General features: G+C 33.2%; 1 protein-coding gene across 1 annotated transcript in view; it reads right to left on the reverse strand.

The window, feature by feature from the left end:
- Positions 1-1,351: 1,351 nt before the first annotated feature.
- The window catches only part of LOC149072627 (uncharacterized), a 32,517-nt gene continuing 15,558 nt past the window's right edge, over positions 1,352-18,310 (reverse strand). The window contains exons 6-11 of the mRNA XM_089247186.1: positions 14,339-14,629; positions 12,919-13,598; positions 10,234-10,458; positions 7,321-7,616; positions 6,486-6,632; positions 1,352-3,500 (exon numbers count right to left, since the gene is read on the reverse strand). Coding sequence (XP_089103312.1) covers positions 3,294-3,500; positions 6,486-6,632; positions 7,321-7,616; positions 10,234-10,458; positions 12,919-13,598; positions 14,339-14,629 — 1,846 coding nt within the window. The 3' untranslated portion in view covers positions 1,352-3,293. The remainder of the gene's footprint in view (positions 3,501-6,485; positions 6,633-7,320; positions 7,617-10,233; positions 10,459-12,918; positions 13,599-14,338; positions 14,630-18,310) is intronic.

Genomic DNA, 18,310 nt, shown 5'->3' on the forward strand with positions numbered 1-18,310 from the left:
TCTTTTTTTTTCCATTCCTAACATCCAGTTAGGAAAAGGCTGCTATATGTATCGCTGATTCGTCAAATAGAGAGCACCTGAATTTTTTGCCAATCGCATGCAAGCTAATGAGTTAATTCCACAGCCAGAACGGAATTAACCTTTTAACAATATATAAATGTTTAACACTTTATTAAAAAAATTTTGTTTTTCCTGAGGTGTGTTCACGATGGAATCGAATCCCAACATCCTAATAACACGAGATGCAAATTTAGAATATTTTAGGTATTGATGGTATTTTCTCAATCAAAATGTAAAACGAATACGATTGCTTGTTGAAAAAAACTTTTTACAGTATGAAATTTTGTTTGATGTCTTTCTACAAGTGGAAGCCAAAAAATATGAATATCACCAATATTTTGATACCCTATTTTTTCACGCACACACAAGGACTGATATTCGATTTTCTTGCAATTTATTTTTTTCTATCTCGCACCCCCAAAAATGATTGTCAACCTCCAGTTAAGAACCACTGTTCTATAGCTATATTTTTGGAAGATTTTCAAAACTGCTGCAACGATATTCTTTACGCTAGTGGTTTTGAGCGGAATATATATTTTGGTTCATATTCAAATGGTTCCACCCCCCCCCCCTCGCCGATCAGTAGTAGGAGTAAGCTATTCACTTTTTGATAATAGGAGTATTTGAAAAATTTTCCCTCCCTTTAGGGTAATATAGAAATATGTGTATAAAGTCTTTTTTTTCCCCTTGGTTTTTTTGAAATATTCTGAGTTGGAACTATCACATGCATAGGCGGAGACTGACTTGGAAGTCTGGGGGGGGGGCACGATGGTGTCAGCTCATGTACATTAGATCAGTCGACTCCACCTTTGACGCTGGGGGGGGGGGGCATTATCTCCGCCCATGATCACATGCACAAAATCAAGGGAAAAAGGTCATGTCCCTTGGGGCCCAATTTGTTTTTGTGTGTTTATGTCTTCTTTATGTGACTTTTGTTTTGCCTTATAAGTACATTTTGTGTTTTTGTAAAAAAAAAAAAGTGGCATTTTACAGAGGGTTTGGTGATTTCTACTGCGCCAGTTATAATACAGATCAGAGAAATTTATGAAATCACTTAAAGGGTTAATGATTCAAAATTTCATTGAACATATGTACTAAATATGGAAATAAAATTTGAAACGGGAAAAAGTTTAAAATACACATTCTTAAAGATTTTGCATGCATACATATCCCTTAAATCTGAGGAAGTAGTGGGGTCAATGAATATAATTTATTGATGACAGACTAATAAATTTGAGACACATTTAGTCAAAAAGGTTTTGATGCCATTGAGAAAGAATTACTAGTCAAATAAAATAAACATATCTTTATTTTCCAAGCAACCTGAAATCTTTGTCAAAAAGGTCTAAAACACTCCATTATAAAATATGGTGATAGCAAAGCATGACACGAGTGTATTGACAGCACTCTGTACAGACATTTAATGCTGAATAAATTAAAACTTTCATAGTATTATCAATTTCCCGGTGTTCCTAGCAAAACCTTTTAATTTAAAATATATAAGTCTTATTGAAGCTCTTTTTTTTTAAGGAAGTTTATAACAATTTTGACACAGAATAGACTTCACAATGGATACATAAAATAAATACAAAAAGTATATTGTACATAATAAAAACAACACAACGCATAAAGAAACCTTTACAATCATTACATACAAAACCGATTCATTTTCCTGAGACATTTAACAAAACCTTATAATTTACTCTTTACAATATGTATAAGCAATGAAATCTTAACCTACATTTTGCACATAAAAATCATTGACATGGTGCATAATTTTTTTTAAAAATTTTTCATCACACAACTTCTAGTCCAACAAAAGGATCATATTCAGATAAATAATTTTCTTAATCATTCTAGTAATGAAAAAAAAAGTTAAAAGTAAAAAACAGAATGGATACCATGAAAAATCACAATCCATTATAGCTAAAAACTGCTTCTTCCCAATTCAAGGCTTTCCTTCAGAAGGATACATAACTTACCTTCATAAACCCTATCTGCATTTACTGGCTGTACATCAAAACAAATACATCATAAACTATAGAGTACCATTGCTGTAGCAGCATGATAGATTGAAATGAAGTTTCATGGGCTTGATATGTAATTAAACTAGAAAAACGCTATTTTAGATTTATGGATTAGGAACAAATATTAAGTAGAATAAATAAAAAAAAAAACATTCATGAAAATCAAATTAAAAGTCACCTGTGAAAGATCTGGGTTTCCATCCTTTGCAACAATACATACAGCAAAACTTTTTTTAATAGATTTATATTCAATTTTCACACCAAGCAGTTTATTTTTTTTTTTCGTTGTGACATAAAGCAAAAGATTTGCATGACAGTAATTCTGATTGCAAGCATTTTCTATATTAAGATTATTACAATAATACAACTAACAGACCTGAAGTTGTAATGAAGAGGAATTAAAATAATTTCTGTCCTCATCAGACGTAATGATTAGCTTGTTAAAGATAGATGGCATTAAGATGAATGCACAGCACAGTGAGGTCCTCACTCTGAGCAGTTGATGAACCAAACTCTTGAGAGAGACTTGCAGGAAAAGCCTTTGCAGTCCAGAGGTTTTTCCTCTTCGGTACCTTCGTTAGTACAGTTCATACTTTATAACCCCTGCCGGCAAGAAGGAAGGCTCCTGGATGTTTGTCCTGTGGAATTTTTGTATAGCTTATGAATTTTGCTTGTCAAATCCACAGAGCCTTCCCTATTATCATAAAGGGCCGTTGTAACAATGAAGTACCATTGTTTCCTAATGTGGTCCTATGTTGAGTCCACCTCGACATAGGCAGCAAAAGGTTAAGTATCGGCTATAAACTGTAGGTCTCAGTCTAATTACAAAAATGGTCAAGAATTTGAGACTAGTTTCACAACTAATAACCTCTCATGGTCAGCAATGCCTAAATCTAACTAGTTGATCAATAAATAACTAATTAATAATTTTATATCGGGTAACTCGAAAGGAAAAAGGAAGATTTTCATTTAAGAACGATTCATAATAGACTTCTAATTATCATTTCATTGTCTTGGATTGATAATGATTTTTTAAGTACAGATCAATTTACACATAGCTTTATCTAGACATTTTTGAATAGAAAGCTGAAGATTGTAGTCTTAATAATACATATGATTTTAACAATTGAAAACAAAAATGTTTTTGTGACTTCTCACTTCATGAAAAATATATTGAATAAAAGTTTAATTCAATCACACAAGTCATTAACTGGATGTAAAAATGGACACATCATTATCTGCAACATTTATGTTTTGTTGTCGACCTTTCTTTTTAGCAGCAAGCAATTGCCTTCTAGCTTCTTCTCGAACTCTTGCAAGTTCAGCTGACTTGGCTCCCCTCTTAGGAGTGCATGGATTTGACTTAGAGACTGCACCTGATGGAGATTTTCTCGGCTTTCTATGGATAATATCCTACAAACAAAAACTACAACATAAGATTTCTGTCAAGATAAAATAAAAAAATGCATCTTTTATATTTTTAATAAAAAAAAAAGTTTTTCTTAAAATATAAATTAGTCTTTTTGAAGATTTGGTTTCAGTGCATGATATGTTAGTTTGTTAAGAATTGAAACATTAAAAAAAACAATGGGCAGAACAGAATGTTGCAATGGTAGAATATGAAGCTTTTTTGAGTTTCATAATATGAAGTGGTAGAATAAACTTCCGTATTCAGTATTTATAATTTTAATCAGGTCATTTCATGATAAACTTTTGAATTTAAAATTTGACAATTATAATTTAAAAAAAAAACAATCTAGGCAGTAAGCATTAAAATACATGCAGATAGTACAAATTTTTTGGAAATGTATCAAAAAGAATACATGAGAGAAATAATATTGGTTTCTAGCAAAAATGTTTAGGGTTATACATGCACTCAGAAAATTTTTCCCGGCAAATATGCCCCATATCCCATGGTATACCTTCTACTTCCTTGTATAACCGTGAAATGATCAAAAGATATCTAATTTTTCTTTCTTGAAACTGATGTCTCATTGTAGACATGTAGAATATCTTAATGTATAACTAGGGTTACCAGGTTTGAAAACAGGAAGGAGGACGCCTGCACGAGCACTCTTAGTAACGTTACTTTTTTCAATTTCCACAACAGATGGCACTACTATTCTGACCAATAAAACCAACCACAACAATAACGTTTTCCAGCTCTGAAACAGAACTGCTAAAACAAAGCAAAAACGGAAAAAATTCTGGGAATTTCAATAGCTCTTGGTCAATGCATGTGGGGGAAAAACACTCATATCAATGAGGAGATATATGCTTCAAAGCGGGAAAAAAAATTTCCCCAGAACAAAAAGAAAAATAATTCTGGAAACTTGAAAAGAAGGGCAAATTTTAAAAGGTAGGAAGATGCTTGAAATGACATCAAAAAGGAGGATATGTCCTCCTGAAAAAGAACGTCTGGTAACTATGTACAACTGATGCAAGCAAAATTCCCATTAAAAAATATGCTTGGAAATATTAAATTTATGAACTAAGGAAACATGAACAATCATATATACATAAGGTGACCATATCTACTATTCAGAAAGGACTGATCTCATTTTTTTTATACAACTTGGGCACATAGCCTTGAGGCCATTTATGGCTGGTTACCCTGTGAAGGGGTGGGTGAGTTGAAGTGAAAATTTTGGCCAGAGGTGAGGAAGGAAAGAAAATAGAAAAGAAAGTCATTATTGTTGCATCAGTTGCAAGACGATTTTAAGTTTGTTATTTGACTTCAGCAACTAATTCACATTTGGTTTCAGCGGCCATTTCTTGGCTCAATCTTTAATTTCAATGTAAAGGGATGAACAAGCTGAAGTGAGAAAATTCTTCCCCCCTCCAGTCTTGTAGAAATTTTCAGTTTGAATGGATGGCCTACCTTTTGAGTGCTAATTAGCAATTATTTGCAGCAGTTGACTGAATGTTTTAGGCCGGTATTACACTATAAAAGTTCGCTTTTGTAAAACTTGAAAAATCTAACCAATAAGGTTATTTGTTACAGTCTAGAAAATGTAACCATTGACCTTATTGGCTGCATTTTTCAAGTTTTACAATAGGACTTTTATCAAACTTTTATAGCGTAATACCGGCCTTATTTCAGTAATGTTGAGTTGGGTGTGAATGAAATTTTTTTATGAAATACGTTTTAATCAAATGAATAAATTTCAATTGTGTTTGAATACTATAAAAAAGTAAATTAATGGTAATTGAAAAATCTGACTTTCTCTATAATTTGCTGCAATAGGTTTCAGATAAAATGGACTTTAACCTATTTGTTCAAGGTTTTTTAAGCTGTGTGTGTGTGTGTGCATGTAGTCTATGGCTGATGTTTCAGCATATACATAGAATTTTTACTGCACAGTGAGAAATCCACTATGATGTGTACAGATTTTGCTTTATTATCATACCATACAGAGCAACAACTGATTTATACACATGGGGGTTCCCTCTAATTGGCTGCTTGGAACTGATTTGGTTATAACTGGAAATGATAGGCTGAATGTCCGTTTCATTTTTGTCTCTGGCTGGGATTACACTATCAAAGTTTCAGAAAGGTTCTTTTATAAAACTTCAAAAATGCAACCAATAAGGGCATCGATTACATTCCAGCAAATGTAACAAATACGCTTATTGTTTTTCTCAATTTTTGTAAAAGATATTTTATCAAACTTTTATAGTGTAATCCAGCCACACTGAAATATGATCAGCTTATACGCATACCGACTTTCTTTCAATCCAAGCACAACTCAGGTCTACCACCATGGGCAATTTACTACCTAGTGCGTTGTGAGAGTGTGTATATCTAACAGTCTGAGTGCGTATCTAGTGTTGTGTGTGATTTTCAGTGCTGCCATCTATTATTTCAGAAGTGAGTGTAGTGTAATGAAAGTATTTGTACCGTTTATAGGCCCGTTGCTCTGTGGCGAGACTTTTTAAAGGGGGAGATTGGTTCACATTTGCACCTCAAAGTTGGGAAGCGCAGAAAATCAACTTCAGCTGACCACCACTGTGGCGCAGGTGGGATTCAAACCATGCATATAGATTTCAATCTTTGCCGTCCATTTTCAAGTCTAGATCTTTGAAACTGAATGAGATCTTTTCAAGCTATCAGCCCATATTTAAGCATAGGCTCAGACACAACTGTCCTGCTGTGGTCAGAGCGCACTAAAGCAATGCACACATATTTTATCATTTTTGTCACACTGTGGTCATTTCTACACGAGGGCTAACTATACACCAGGACCTACAGTTAACTGCTGAATCTGAATAGCAGCATTTGACTTTTTTTTTGAACTGAAAAACTCTGGCAAACTCATTTGGTACTTTAACAAACTTTTATGCATTGTCATCTAAATTTTACATGGAAAAAGTTCATTACATTAGTGGAATACAAACCTTTTTAACTTCTTGCCAATTATTATCTTTAATGGCTTGAATATCACTGAAAGTCTCTCTCACATCTTTAACCTGAAGCATTACCATATCCCAAAAACCTTCTAAATCAGAAGCTGTGGTATAATAAGGAGTGTCAGGACTTTCTTCCTATTAAAAAAATATATGCATTGTAAAAGTTTAGAAGCACTAATACAAGTAAACTCATGATAACACAGCCATGCATTTTCCCATGGTTTCCTTTAACAAACCCTTCTTTTATAGCAAGGTCTCTGCTGGTATCATTTGCATAATACTTTTTAGACTTTTTACAGTCCAACACAAGCTTGTAGTTCTCTTACCATTTGGACTGCTTTTGGCTTCAATAAATAAGTAACCATGGGAATTTTTCAATGGTCACCAGAATTATTAATCATTCCCACTATTTTGATTAATATCACATTGAGACCATGTATGTATTTTTCATGAATCTCTTAAAAGAATTATCATGATGCATTTTGATTAAAAATCAAAAAAATATTGGAAAAAATTACCATACTTCTTGGCCTATCTACCACATGATAGTAAGAGCCAGTCTAAAAAAAACATTTTTTGCATATTCTGCAAAATTGTACTTCTAGAAAAATGCTTGCTAAATGCTCAGAAAGCTGTTTTTAAATAGTAAAAATACAATTGTATTAGTTCATATTTAAATGTTATACAATAACATTCACAGCAAATTTCTTTGAGATGGTTTTTTAAAAATACAAGCAATGCAGAGTATAAGCTAAGAAATATGACAGATATATAGAGTGTTGAAAGAAAAATTAGTGAGGCAACAGATGTGAGATATACTTACTATGTTCTTCATGCATAAGCCACGGAATTGTTCAAATTTTTGAGAAAGCAGAAGATTAGCTTTTCCACAAGCAGCTCTAATCTTTCCAGACACATCATCTGGAATATTATTTTGAAGCTCATTTTCCCACTTTTTTATTTGTCCTTTGATTTCTTTTGAACATATCTCAACAGTTATCAAGAAACTGTGCCCATCTTTTGTACTTGATATTTCATCATGAGAAGTTTTGATAGGCATTAATTTTGCTTCACTTGCTACATTGACTGAAGGTGAACTTAATATTGCTGATCTATCACCTGAAAAATTTCATTGCAAAATTAATGATTGTGTCACAGTTACTAAAAACTAACTTCTAATTTTAATAGGGTAATTACAGTGAAAATAAATTTTTAGTAACTATTTGTACCCAAAACAGTCTCCAGTGAGAAATGTGTGACTCTTAAGACCAGAACCGATGACTATATAAGCTCGAATTGCGATGGGTGTGTGGTTTGTTTGATTAGTAGCTCCCAATCAAGAAATGCAAATGTGTTTCACCTCTACCACCTGGTATATATTGTACTAAAATTAACAGTTTACATTCATTGCTTCACTAGCTTTCCAACCACAAATTATAATTTTTTGCATGTTCTGAACAGCCAATTACATAATTTTAGATAAAAATATACCAATACAAGGGCCACAACAGGCAAATTGCCCAATGAGGTGACCCATAAAAGGTATGGATGTCAAATATAACCAAAATACCCAATCACCAAAAAATAAGTAAATAAATAAAATAATATATAATACACCAAGAAAAATATTTTTACTATTACTATATAATGAGCCTTATTCTAAAAAAAAAATCCACAAAATGCTGCATCCAAGTATGTTTACAAAATTAAGTAAACTAGCTAGCAATATTGGTGTGAAAAAAATAATCAATTGCACAGGTGACAAAAATTTATGGTGAGAAGAAAAAATCCCTCCAAAATAGTTTGTTTAAAATCAGTTGTAAGCATGAAATCAGTGCCACCACCACTGCAGAAAAACAACTGGTAAATTAATAGTAGTAGTTGTAGGTTTTAAATGGCATCCCAATTGTTTAGAAATCCCTTACCCTCAAAACCAAAACTTTTTACCTCCTCTAAAGGGACTGTTGAAGTATTACGTCACCAGATTTTTAGCTATTTTTGACCCCCCCCTCTTGTAAGCAAAACTGACCCTCCTCCCCCCCTTGTCAGAAAAAAATTGTCCGTTCTTCCCTCCTACTTCCTAACGCATACTGGGATCAGACATGTATACAGGGGGCATGACCCCCCCCCCCCCAGAAGATCAAAAAATTATTTTTTTGATGCAAAAAATTCAATTTTTTTTCTATTAAATTAAAATTTCAGAAGAAAATACCTTTATATGTTATTATAATCAATTTCTGTTAGTTTCAATGCTATTTGAAGGCTAAGAACTCAAAATTTATTTTTAAGAAATTCATTGTGACCCACCCTTTAAGCCATATATGATAAACCCATGACCGTGGACCAAATGAAAAATCTCAGGGTTATCTGATGCGGGCCGCCACCTCAAACCTAATTTTGTAAAAATGAACTAAGCTGCACATTTACAGATAGCATAAGTGACCCATGGCACAATTCTAGAGCATTTAAGTGGCCTGGAACATTTTCAGATCACTCAAGTATAGGCCCATGGCACATTCACAGATCACTTGAGTGACTCCTGACACCGTTCAAGAACACTTAAGCACATGGCACATTTAGAGATCCCCTTAAGTGACATGTGGCAGTTTTAGAGCACTTAGTGGCCCCAGTGCAGTTCTGCTTCACTCAAATTACTTGCAGCACATTTCCAGATTACTAAAGTGATATGCGGCATAATTACAGATCATTTGAGTGACGTGTGGCACAGTTCCAGGGCACTTAAGCGGCCTGTGACACATTTCTAGTGTACTTGAGTGGACCAGACACCTTTCCAGATCACTTGAAGGATTCGCGGAACATTTATAAATAATAAATATCTTCACAACATCCAGTTTTCTGTATATCTTGCATTAACAAGTGGAGAGCGATATCATGTCATATATAGCCATCTGGTGGCTTGTCGTCCATGAGCTATTAGCTGATCATATCAGACTGTCCATTGCACGGTCTCGTTCTGCATATCTGTATATATTTATGCTCCAATGAAAGAAAATCTCTATCTCCTCTGTAGCTTAGTGGTGAGAGCACTCATCTGTCCAATGAGGAACCCGGGTTCGACTCCCGGTAGAGGCAGAGATGAGTTTTTCCCTTCCTTAAAAAAAAATCAACATCTCAAATAATAAATATCTTCACAACATCTAGTTTTCTGCATATCTTGCATTTAGAGATCACTAAAGTGGCTCTGTAGATAGGGGACAATGCTATTCCAGATGCCCACAAACTAGATAAAGATTTTTCTCGTTTGCACAGAGTAAGATGCCCTTAAGAATATTTAATATTTTTATAAAGGGTGGTTGATGATGTAAGCGTCATTGAAACCCCCCTTGTCATCGAAAGTCAGCATATCCGATACCCCCTCCACCCCCTATCGATGTTGACTTAATACTTGAATGACCCCTAACTACTATTTCAAGTCACGTGACTTTAAAGGACTGACAGTTTCTTTGTGGTTTCTATCAAGTATCAGTAGTTGAAGTGGTTCTTAACTTCGGTCCTCCGACCAGTAGTTAATTCGGACTAGTAGTTCCTAACGACCACAGAGATAGTTTCCCCCTGGTTACTAAGTTTGATTTAAGCTACCCATTTATACACGTGATACAAGTATCTGACACCATAAGTAAATAATCAAATTAATTCCTCTTTTAATTAATACCGAAAAAAATTAAGAAAGTCATAAGAAAATTAAAATGTGAAAATAATTTGAGAGAAAGCTTACACTCATCAATTCCAACATCACTTGGCAATGAATGGAATCCGTGGTCTTCTAAATCTAAATGCTTGCGGTAAACATCTTTATTATTTTCAGAAAAATTATAGTTTGTTTCTGCCATATACATTTTTCCTTCTTTCAGAACAGATGCTTTTGGAGATACTGAATCTTCCAACAACAATTGTTCCCTAAAGTCTTTCCTCAAATGCCTAAAAACTGGCAGTTTGCTATCTGTAAACAGTATGAAAAATAAAATTTTATTCAATCATTAACATGTTTACATAGCATGCAGTTGTCATTCTAACAATATAAAAGCACTCATCATTTATTACAAGTTTATAATGAATTTTGTTTTTATTTCAATCTAATTTGGTTGAATAAATCATTTTTGTATTTTGTATAAATTTTAGCCCAAATATTAGAAGTTTCAATGCTTCACTATCACAAGCATGGAACATTCAACAGTACACTTCTATGGCTTCGTTGGGCATATAAAATTGGGGAAAAATTTAACATATGAAGGATAAAAATTTAAAAAATAGCTTTGAATATGATTTTGAAGACTTAACTCTTCCTGATTTACAGATCAAATCAATCAACCAATTGATAAAGCAGTAAAATAACCGAGTCAATTTTTACACTAATACCATTATTAGCATAGGCACTAGCATATGCGGAAGGGGGATGCTAGTGAGCTGAGATTCTCAAGCTTTTCTACAGTCAAAAATGCACAAAACTCCCCTTCAGGACACAAAAGAGAGACTTGCCCTTGGGAAAATTTGTATACGCTGATAGGGGTGAGATATTTTTCATTGAAAAAAAGGTCTGAAAAACAGTGAATCATAGTGGTACTAAGTATAGTATTTATGCCATTATTGGCTGTAAGTATTTATTTGTCACCACAATCCCCCCCCCCTAAAAAAACAGATACAGATCCAAGGAACCAACAATGAAGGTGTGAATCCCAATCGAGGCGTGAATGCGAGCCCCCGTTTAAAAAGTCTTCCCACAGAGAGCAACCGACCTGCAAACAGTACAAATGTAATTCAATCATTACACTTCACTTCTGAAATATAGATGGCAGTACTGAAAAATCAGACACAACACTAGATACCCACTCAGACTGTTAGGTACACACACTTACTCTTCCGGCACAACTCAATAGGTAGTAAATTGCCCATAGATGGTGATAGACGTGAGTTGTGCTCGGTTTGAAAGAAAGACTTCTAGAACACAGTTATAATAGTATAATTAATAGGGCTAGGATTTCCATGTCTTAAAAACTTCTAAAAAATGCTCTATAAAAAATGCATTGATGCTCTTAACTAAATATGCTCTACAAAACGAAAAAATATGTCCTAAAAAAATTTTCATTCCTATCTCAGATAACATTAGTTTTTGTGAAATAATATGACAGAAGTATATAAGTGCTGATGCAGTCTGAACTATTTTGAACCATTACTTATTGTATGAACAAAAATTCTTCATTTTACTAACCACTACGAGTATCAGAGAATCAATAACAGCTTTCATTTTCTTTTACAGTTGATATATCAAACACACACGCAGAAATTTTTTATAAAGGTAGAAAAAAACCAATGATTTTTTTCTTTAGTAATTGAAGACCTCGTTTATGCTTTTTGGTGTTGATATGTTGCAGCACAGTGGATTTCCTTTCTGCAGCAACTTCAGTATCACACAGTTAGCAAAACAATAGTGTTTTATCTGTACAGAACACTTTCTCACCATATACAGAAATTAAGAAGAATTTGAAAATATTGAGGCCCCATAATTTTTATCTGGACCTGCTTGAACTTGATCAGATGCAGTGAGGTAATCTCCATAATTCAGAATTAATGTGCGGCCATCTGTAGATAAAACATCCAGCCTAATATTTAGCTGTACAAAAGCAGTGCACAAAATTAAAAAAAAATTGAATAATTCTTTTCATTTGATAAAACTCTCAAACTTTACCAAACACTAAAAAATTTCCTCCATGGACCAATTTTACCCACAAGTTACCATCACCGATTCAGCTGGTTAATCTATTTACAACCACACACCAGCATCATTGAAAGGGGCTAGTATTTTGATGCTCTAAAAATTCAATGTCATTGCAAATTGATTGAAAAACATGAATTTCGGGATTTTTTACCAATCAACAATGACATTTCATTTTTAGTGCCTAAAAAATCTTAGCCCTAAATGAACTCTAAACATTCACTGCATGCTTGAGCATGATTTTCAAAAAAGGTGCTAAGATTATCAGTTGGAGTGCATATTTCTGGTGTTTGACCCTTTAATAAATGGTCATAGATGGCCCAGGTTGGTACATTTTGGAGGCTTTCGTGAATAATGAGAAAGAAGAAAGAGCTTTCATCAAAAGTAGAAATCGAAAAAACCAGACGAAATTGAAATAGCAGGGGAAAAATTTACTTAAAAATGTAAAGACAGAAATCCGAGCCCTAATAATTAAGATTACTATATTAATAAAAACAATTGTAGATATGAGATGAAAAAAATTCAAATAAAATTGTTTTTCAATTAATTACTGAACTGATACTATAGTTTTTTAGTGGCTTGGCTATACTGCATATCTAAATTGGCAATAAACTTTTCTTAGAATCATATATTTTTAATTTCCTATTTAAAAAAATAAAAAATAATGAAAGGAGTCTGTCAGTATCATACCCAACTGGCTTTTTAAGACTTCCGGAGGACAAGATGGACTTCGTTTTGTACTCACAGAATTGTCAAAATGTCTATTTGAATGACTGGTAGGAAACCGGCTGTTTCGAGTTGGTAGTTTAGCCTTCTCTTCAGCAGATACTCCATATAGACTTTCAATTCTTTGTTGAACCAAAGACTTTGAGCCATTACCAACTTCTTTAGCTAAAAGAAATTTTTCACTTGCGTGACCATTTTGAGAAACTTTTGTTGGTGAATCTTTGACTAATTCTGGTGGCGAGTGTCCATTATTTATGAATATCTCTGTAGTGTAGTTTTTGGGTATTTGCAAAGGTATCTGCAACTGCTTGCTTATATTCACATGTTTTGATTCCATGAAGAGCGTTCGAGAATTCCCATTGCAATCGGAATAGCTACGAGTACATCGCACATTTGAGGGTGCCACTGTATTTTCAGCACCAGAGTCATACGTATGAGATGCCTCTAAACTAGATTTGCGGAAAGCACGGGCAGGACTATTATCACGACTACGACAAAACCGACTATAGTTTGTATAGCCATTGATAGCACAGCTTATACTAACATAGGAAGGCAATTTTATTTCTGCAACTGTACGTTCAGTTTTGTTTGTACTACTGTGGTGTCCGTTGCTGAAGCACACACCATTTTTCTCTTCAACAGAACTGGAAAGAGATGATACTTGATATACATATGAATTATATTCAGGAAAAATGGAATACATTGAAATTCTATTCAACCAAAAAAAACTTGGTCCTGGTTCAATTTATTAAAACAGAGTTTGACTGTAATTCTGTTACATTTCAAAATAAAGCAAAACATTTTTAGTGTTAAAACATTGATTTGATTTCATTTGACACTATGAATGAAATGCAGTTGATCCAGATTTTAAAAAAATTCCTTGATACAAATTTTTTTTTTAAAGTTTCTGTATACATATTTATGTTAATCTCAACCCTGATAATGATTTCCTATGATTTAACGAATAAAAATTTCACTTTTAGCTCATTTGTTAAATCACGGTTCTACTGTATACTTTAAAAACAGAGATAGTGATCATTTTAATACACTGTGTCTACTTTTGTCTAGGGATCACATCCAATGAAAGATTTATAAATACAGCTTTCTTGGAGTAGGAATGCATTCTTATTGATCAGAATCAAGAAAGACCAAAATGAGTAATAATTTTAATTGCAATTGGTCCATAACATTTCAAATTGTAATTATTAGTTGATGTTTTTTGAGTAGGTGAAACTATGCTAATACACTGATGTTTTCTTCTTAAAAAAAAATAGTTTGATGTAATGAACCAAATATTTGGTTTCTTGGGGTTCGTTATGATAAGCTTCGACAACTATATGTGTATTAATACTGCAGAAATAAAAGCAAAGCAATGATTACATACTTATTTACAACTAACTCTGATCTGTACGTCTTATCTTCATTTTTCTGGTTCTTCCTTTTCTCAGGCGAGTTCAAAGAGCCATTAAGTGACAGAATTTTTTCGCTTTGTAGAGTGAACTCTGAAGCTGTGGTGTAATGAGCTCTACCATTTTCGACTGACTCGCTTGCATCCAAATCCAAAGAGCAAGATCCAATTGATTCAACTGAAGCCATCCTAACACGAATTTTTTCAGCTCTTGTAGTGTTATCACAAACCCCTTGTTTTGCTAAAGTCAGTGATCCAGGCCGTAAGCTTTAAATAAAAACAATTATAGCAAAATGTGGTTATGGTGTAATTATTGTAATATTATGGTATACATATTAGTGATATATAGAGTCTTATTTATCCGACCTTCACCTATCCGACATTCCACATTATCCAATGTCCCACAGCAAATAAAAAGAAAAGCACCACTCGGCAACAAGAACTGCAAGTTGTGAGCGTAGTCTGTTTTTTCCTGCTCCTGACTCTACCGCGGCTAATTAGTTACCCCGTCTGTATAGTGGCACGCCCATCTATACTATGAAGAAGATCAGTATTAACTAACTGATGAATAAATCATCAATCTTGTAAACTGCGATGACAACGAAATTGAACATCCATATCAAGCACCAATTGTTGAGCCTCTCAGAATCTCACATAACGATGGAGTTAAGGCTCCAGAAACTGCAATTACATTGAGAATTTACACACAATTTACGAATATACAGGAATTGACATAATGATACTGCAAAGATGCAGAGACCTAGCAGCGAAGTAACTGCACTCATTACGAAAGCAGACTACGATAAAAAATTTATTTAAATCATCACAGGACTGAACTTTTTAAATACTGTATTTAGCTTCAGAATTTTTTGTAACTCAGGGTCATAACAAGAGGGGGAAACTTGATGGACAGGCCCCCCCCCCCCACAAAATGTGAGAAAAATGGCTGAAAAAAAGGGAAAAAAGATGGCCAGATCTCTTATTTTTTTTTATCAGTTTGCCTCCCTGAAATACAAGTGACCTCCCTCCGAATGAAATTTCTGGCTACGGCCTGCTGTAATTGTAGGTTCATTTTTCAAGTTAGTTTCTTCTGTTTTGTTGTAAAACATGATTTTAGAGTCGTAATGTATAAAATTATAACATAGTTTGATGTTTAATAGGCTTTTCCTTCCTATTACCTGACGTTATGCTGGCCCATTTATGTCGGATAAGTGAGACTACTGTACGTCCATAAAGGTATGCAAGATAAATTTCAAGTAACTTTTTTGTAAATTGTTTCTTGAGCTACAAGACAAAATACTAACACATATAATCATTTCATTCATCAAAACTACAGGGCGTGACAAATAAAAGAAAGCAGCAGGTGTCACCCTAATTTCTTAGGGGAGCCAAAGCATAATAAATATCATGTTTTTATAATGTGTTTGCTTCATTCCATTCCTGTGAATCATTAATTTGCAAGCGTGTAAAACCTTTGTTGTGTTTTGCGCCATCAATCATGTCATCACGAACTGTGTGAGTGCTTTGTCCCTCCTTGTGCTACAGCCGATTAAGTTGATTGCAAGTGTATATGTAATCATCTTCATATTTTCGTTATTATTACCGTATCATCCAGTTCCCAAAATTTATTTTTTAAATTCTTTTTTGTGAATACATTATAATTACACAAGATTTTTTTATTCATTTTCCATATACAATCCTTTTTAGATCAATATTTAAAGTATTTAAATATATTTGCAATTTAATTTTATATACATAGTGTAACAGGCAAGCTGTTAACAAGGATGTACAGCAATACTTTTATTCACGAGACACGTGAGATTTAAGTTGTATCGAGAGACAAAGACATTCTCGAGGAGTTCGATTTTAACCTTCATGACGAAGGGTTATGTTTCGCAGGTTAATGCAAAATAAAGGAATGCTTCATGTTCGTTGCTTCGTATACACCTCACCAATCATCACAATAGTTAATATGTTTTTTTAAACTGTACTGCAAATAATGCTGTAGATAACTTTAGTTAACAGGAACACAGGACCCGTAAATGTCAAGAAATGCAGAAAAATGTAGCATATATTTAAAAATTTCTAATTTACCCAATTTGTTTAAATTTTTGAGGGTCACATTTAAAGTATGTGTAAATTGATGTGCATGCATCAAATTTACAAATTTATGTTTTTGTTTGCAAGCAAAAAAGTTGTAATGTTTTTTTTAAATTATCATACACGCCACCAGTGCGCACACAATTTCATCTGCCCAAATTTGAATTTCTGCATAAAATTTTGTTTTGTTCCAAACTGTTTGTTTAATGAAATTAACTAGGATCTTTAAGATATGTAAAATGAAAATATTTTTAAAAGTTCAGAAACTTTAATAAAAATTTTAAATTTCAATGGATGTCTACCATTCTTGTTCATTTTATACGCCTAAGTAAAGGACACATACCAGACAAATTTCATGGAAATAGGACATAGTTCATGAGATATCATGCGCGCAATGACAAAAATTGATGTTTTGAGAAAAACTCGTTCAAAGATTGCAAAGTATGAATTTTTATGAAATTATGTTTTCCTCAAACACAGTACTACACAGATTCATGAGAATAGCCTCATTGTTCAATAATATAATTAGTTTTTAACATTGCCATCGTGTTTTCATACTTTAATTTGCCATTTTAATGTTCTAAGATCCTTGCCGCTTCAAACGTTCAAAACACAGCAGGTTGTAAAAAGCCACAGATCGGAGAACTAATAAGGCAAAAAAAAAATTCACTTAAATTTATTTTGTAGTCTGTATTATACATTTAATGTGTTGTGAGTAATATTTGAGATGAATTAACAACAAACCCAAGGAAACTGACAAAAAAGATTAGTTTACATAATGGTCGAGGGCTCATTGATTTTTGACTGTTGTGAAAAGAAAAAAAAATGTCAATGCGATTTTTTTTTTGGTTTTTTTCATTTTTATAGCAAGTAGTGGCATTACCATGAATATATTTTGTGGTGTGATACAAGAAACATGATTACAATTTATTTTGGAAAATAAGCACTGTGTCCAGTCTGCAAAAGTTTAAGTAGACGTGAAAGTTGTCGACAACATCAACAACAAATCGCGTTGCATAGACATGCAAGTGCATAACACATTATTATGATTGGAAGAAAATCTTTTGAAAATCAGGTTTTTCTCATTCACTAGGTGTAAACTTATTTCTGATGCCTATCACCAAAACAGGACTTTACAACAAACCACACAGAACAACACTACACGCAAATATGAATTTTGCATTTCTTCTATTGTTTTCAGTAATATTTCAATGGAATTTTCCCCCCATTTCATGAAAACGGTTTTATATTCATTGTTCAGAGTGTAATCACACTGATAATATTCACAGAAGATATGAACTGCTGTATGCACATAACTTAAAATCTTTTAGTATGTTCAATACATTCACATCTTTGATGTTTTTTCTTTACCACCACACAATCTAGGTTCATGTAACTTATATATGTTTCTAACATGATTAGTTAAAGGGTAATTTCACTAAACATTTTATAACTACACTAACAAATAACCATTCATGAAATATAATTGTGAAAAAAAAACAATTATAAACTAAATTGTAATGTAACACAAAACAACATGATAGACTCGCAGAGGCATGTGTACAAAGAGCATTGTCAACAAAAAAAAAAGTGAGTAACACTTTTTTTCTTCAACTCAATAAAGAAAAAGGAAAAAGACTCACTCAAAAGAAATATTTTGAATGTAGATGGAGCAAAAAAAAAAAAGAAGTCTATAACAAATATATTTAAACGCGAAACATGTGAGATGAACATGGAGGCACATTACTGGAAGTCCCTTTAAACTTGTGAAATTGGAATTTTTCATGTTACACATATTCCCACCTATCTCGATTTCTACTGCTCATAGAACAAAAAGTGAGGTATCAA

This window comes from Pholcus phalangioides, unplaced genomic scaffold, assembly GCF_987345545.1.
Source record: "Pholcus phalangioides strain wild (caught in Gottingen) unplaced genomic scaffold, Ppha-v1.0 ptg000017l_1, whole genome shotgun sequence".
NCBI classification, from domain to species: Eukaryota; Metazoa; Arthropoda; class Arachnida; order Araneae; family Pholcidae; genus Pholcus; species Pholcus phalangioides.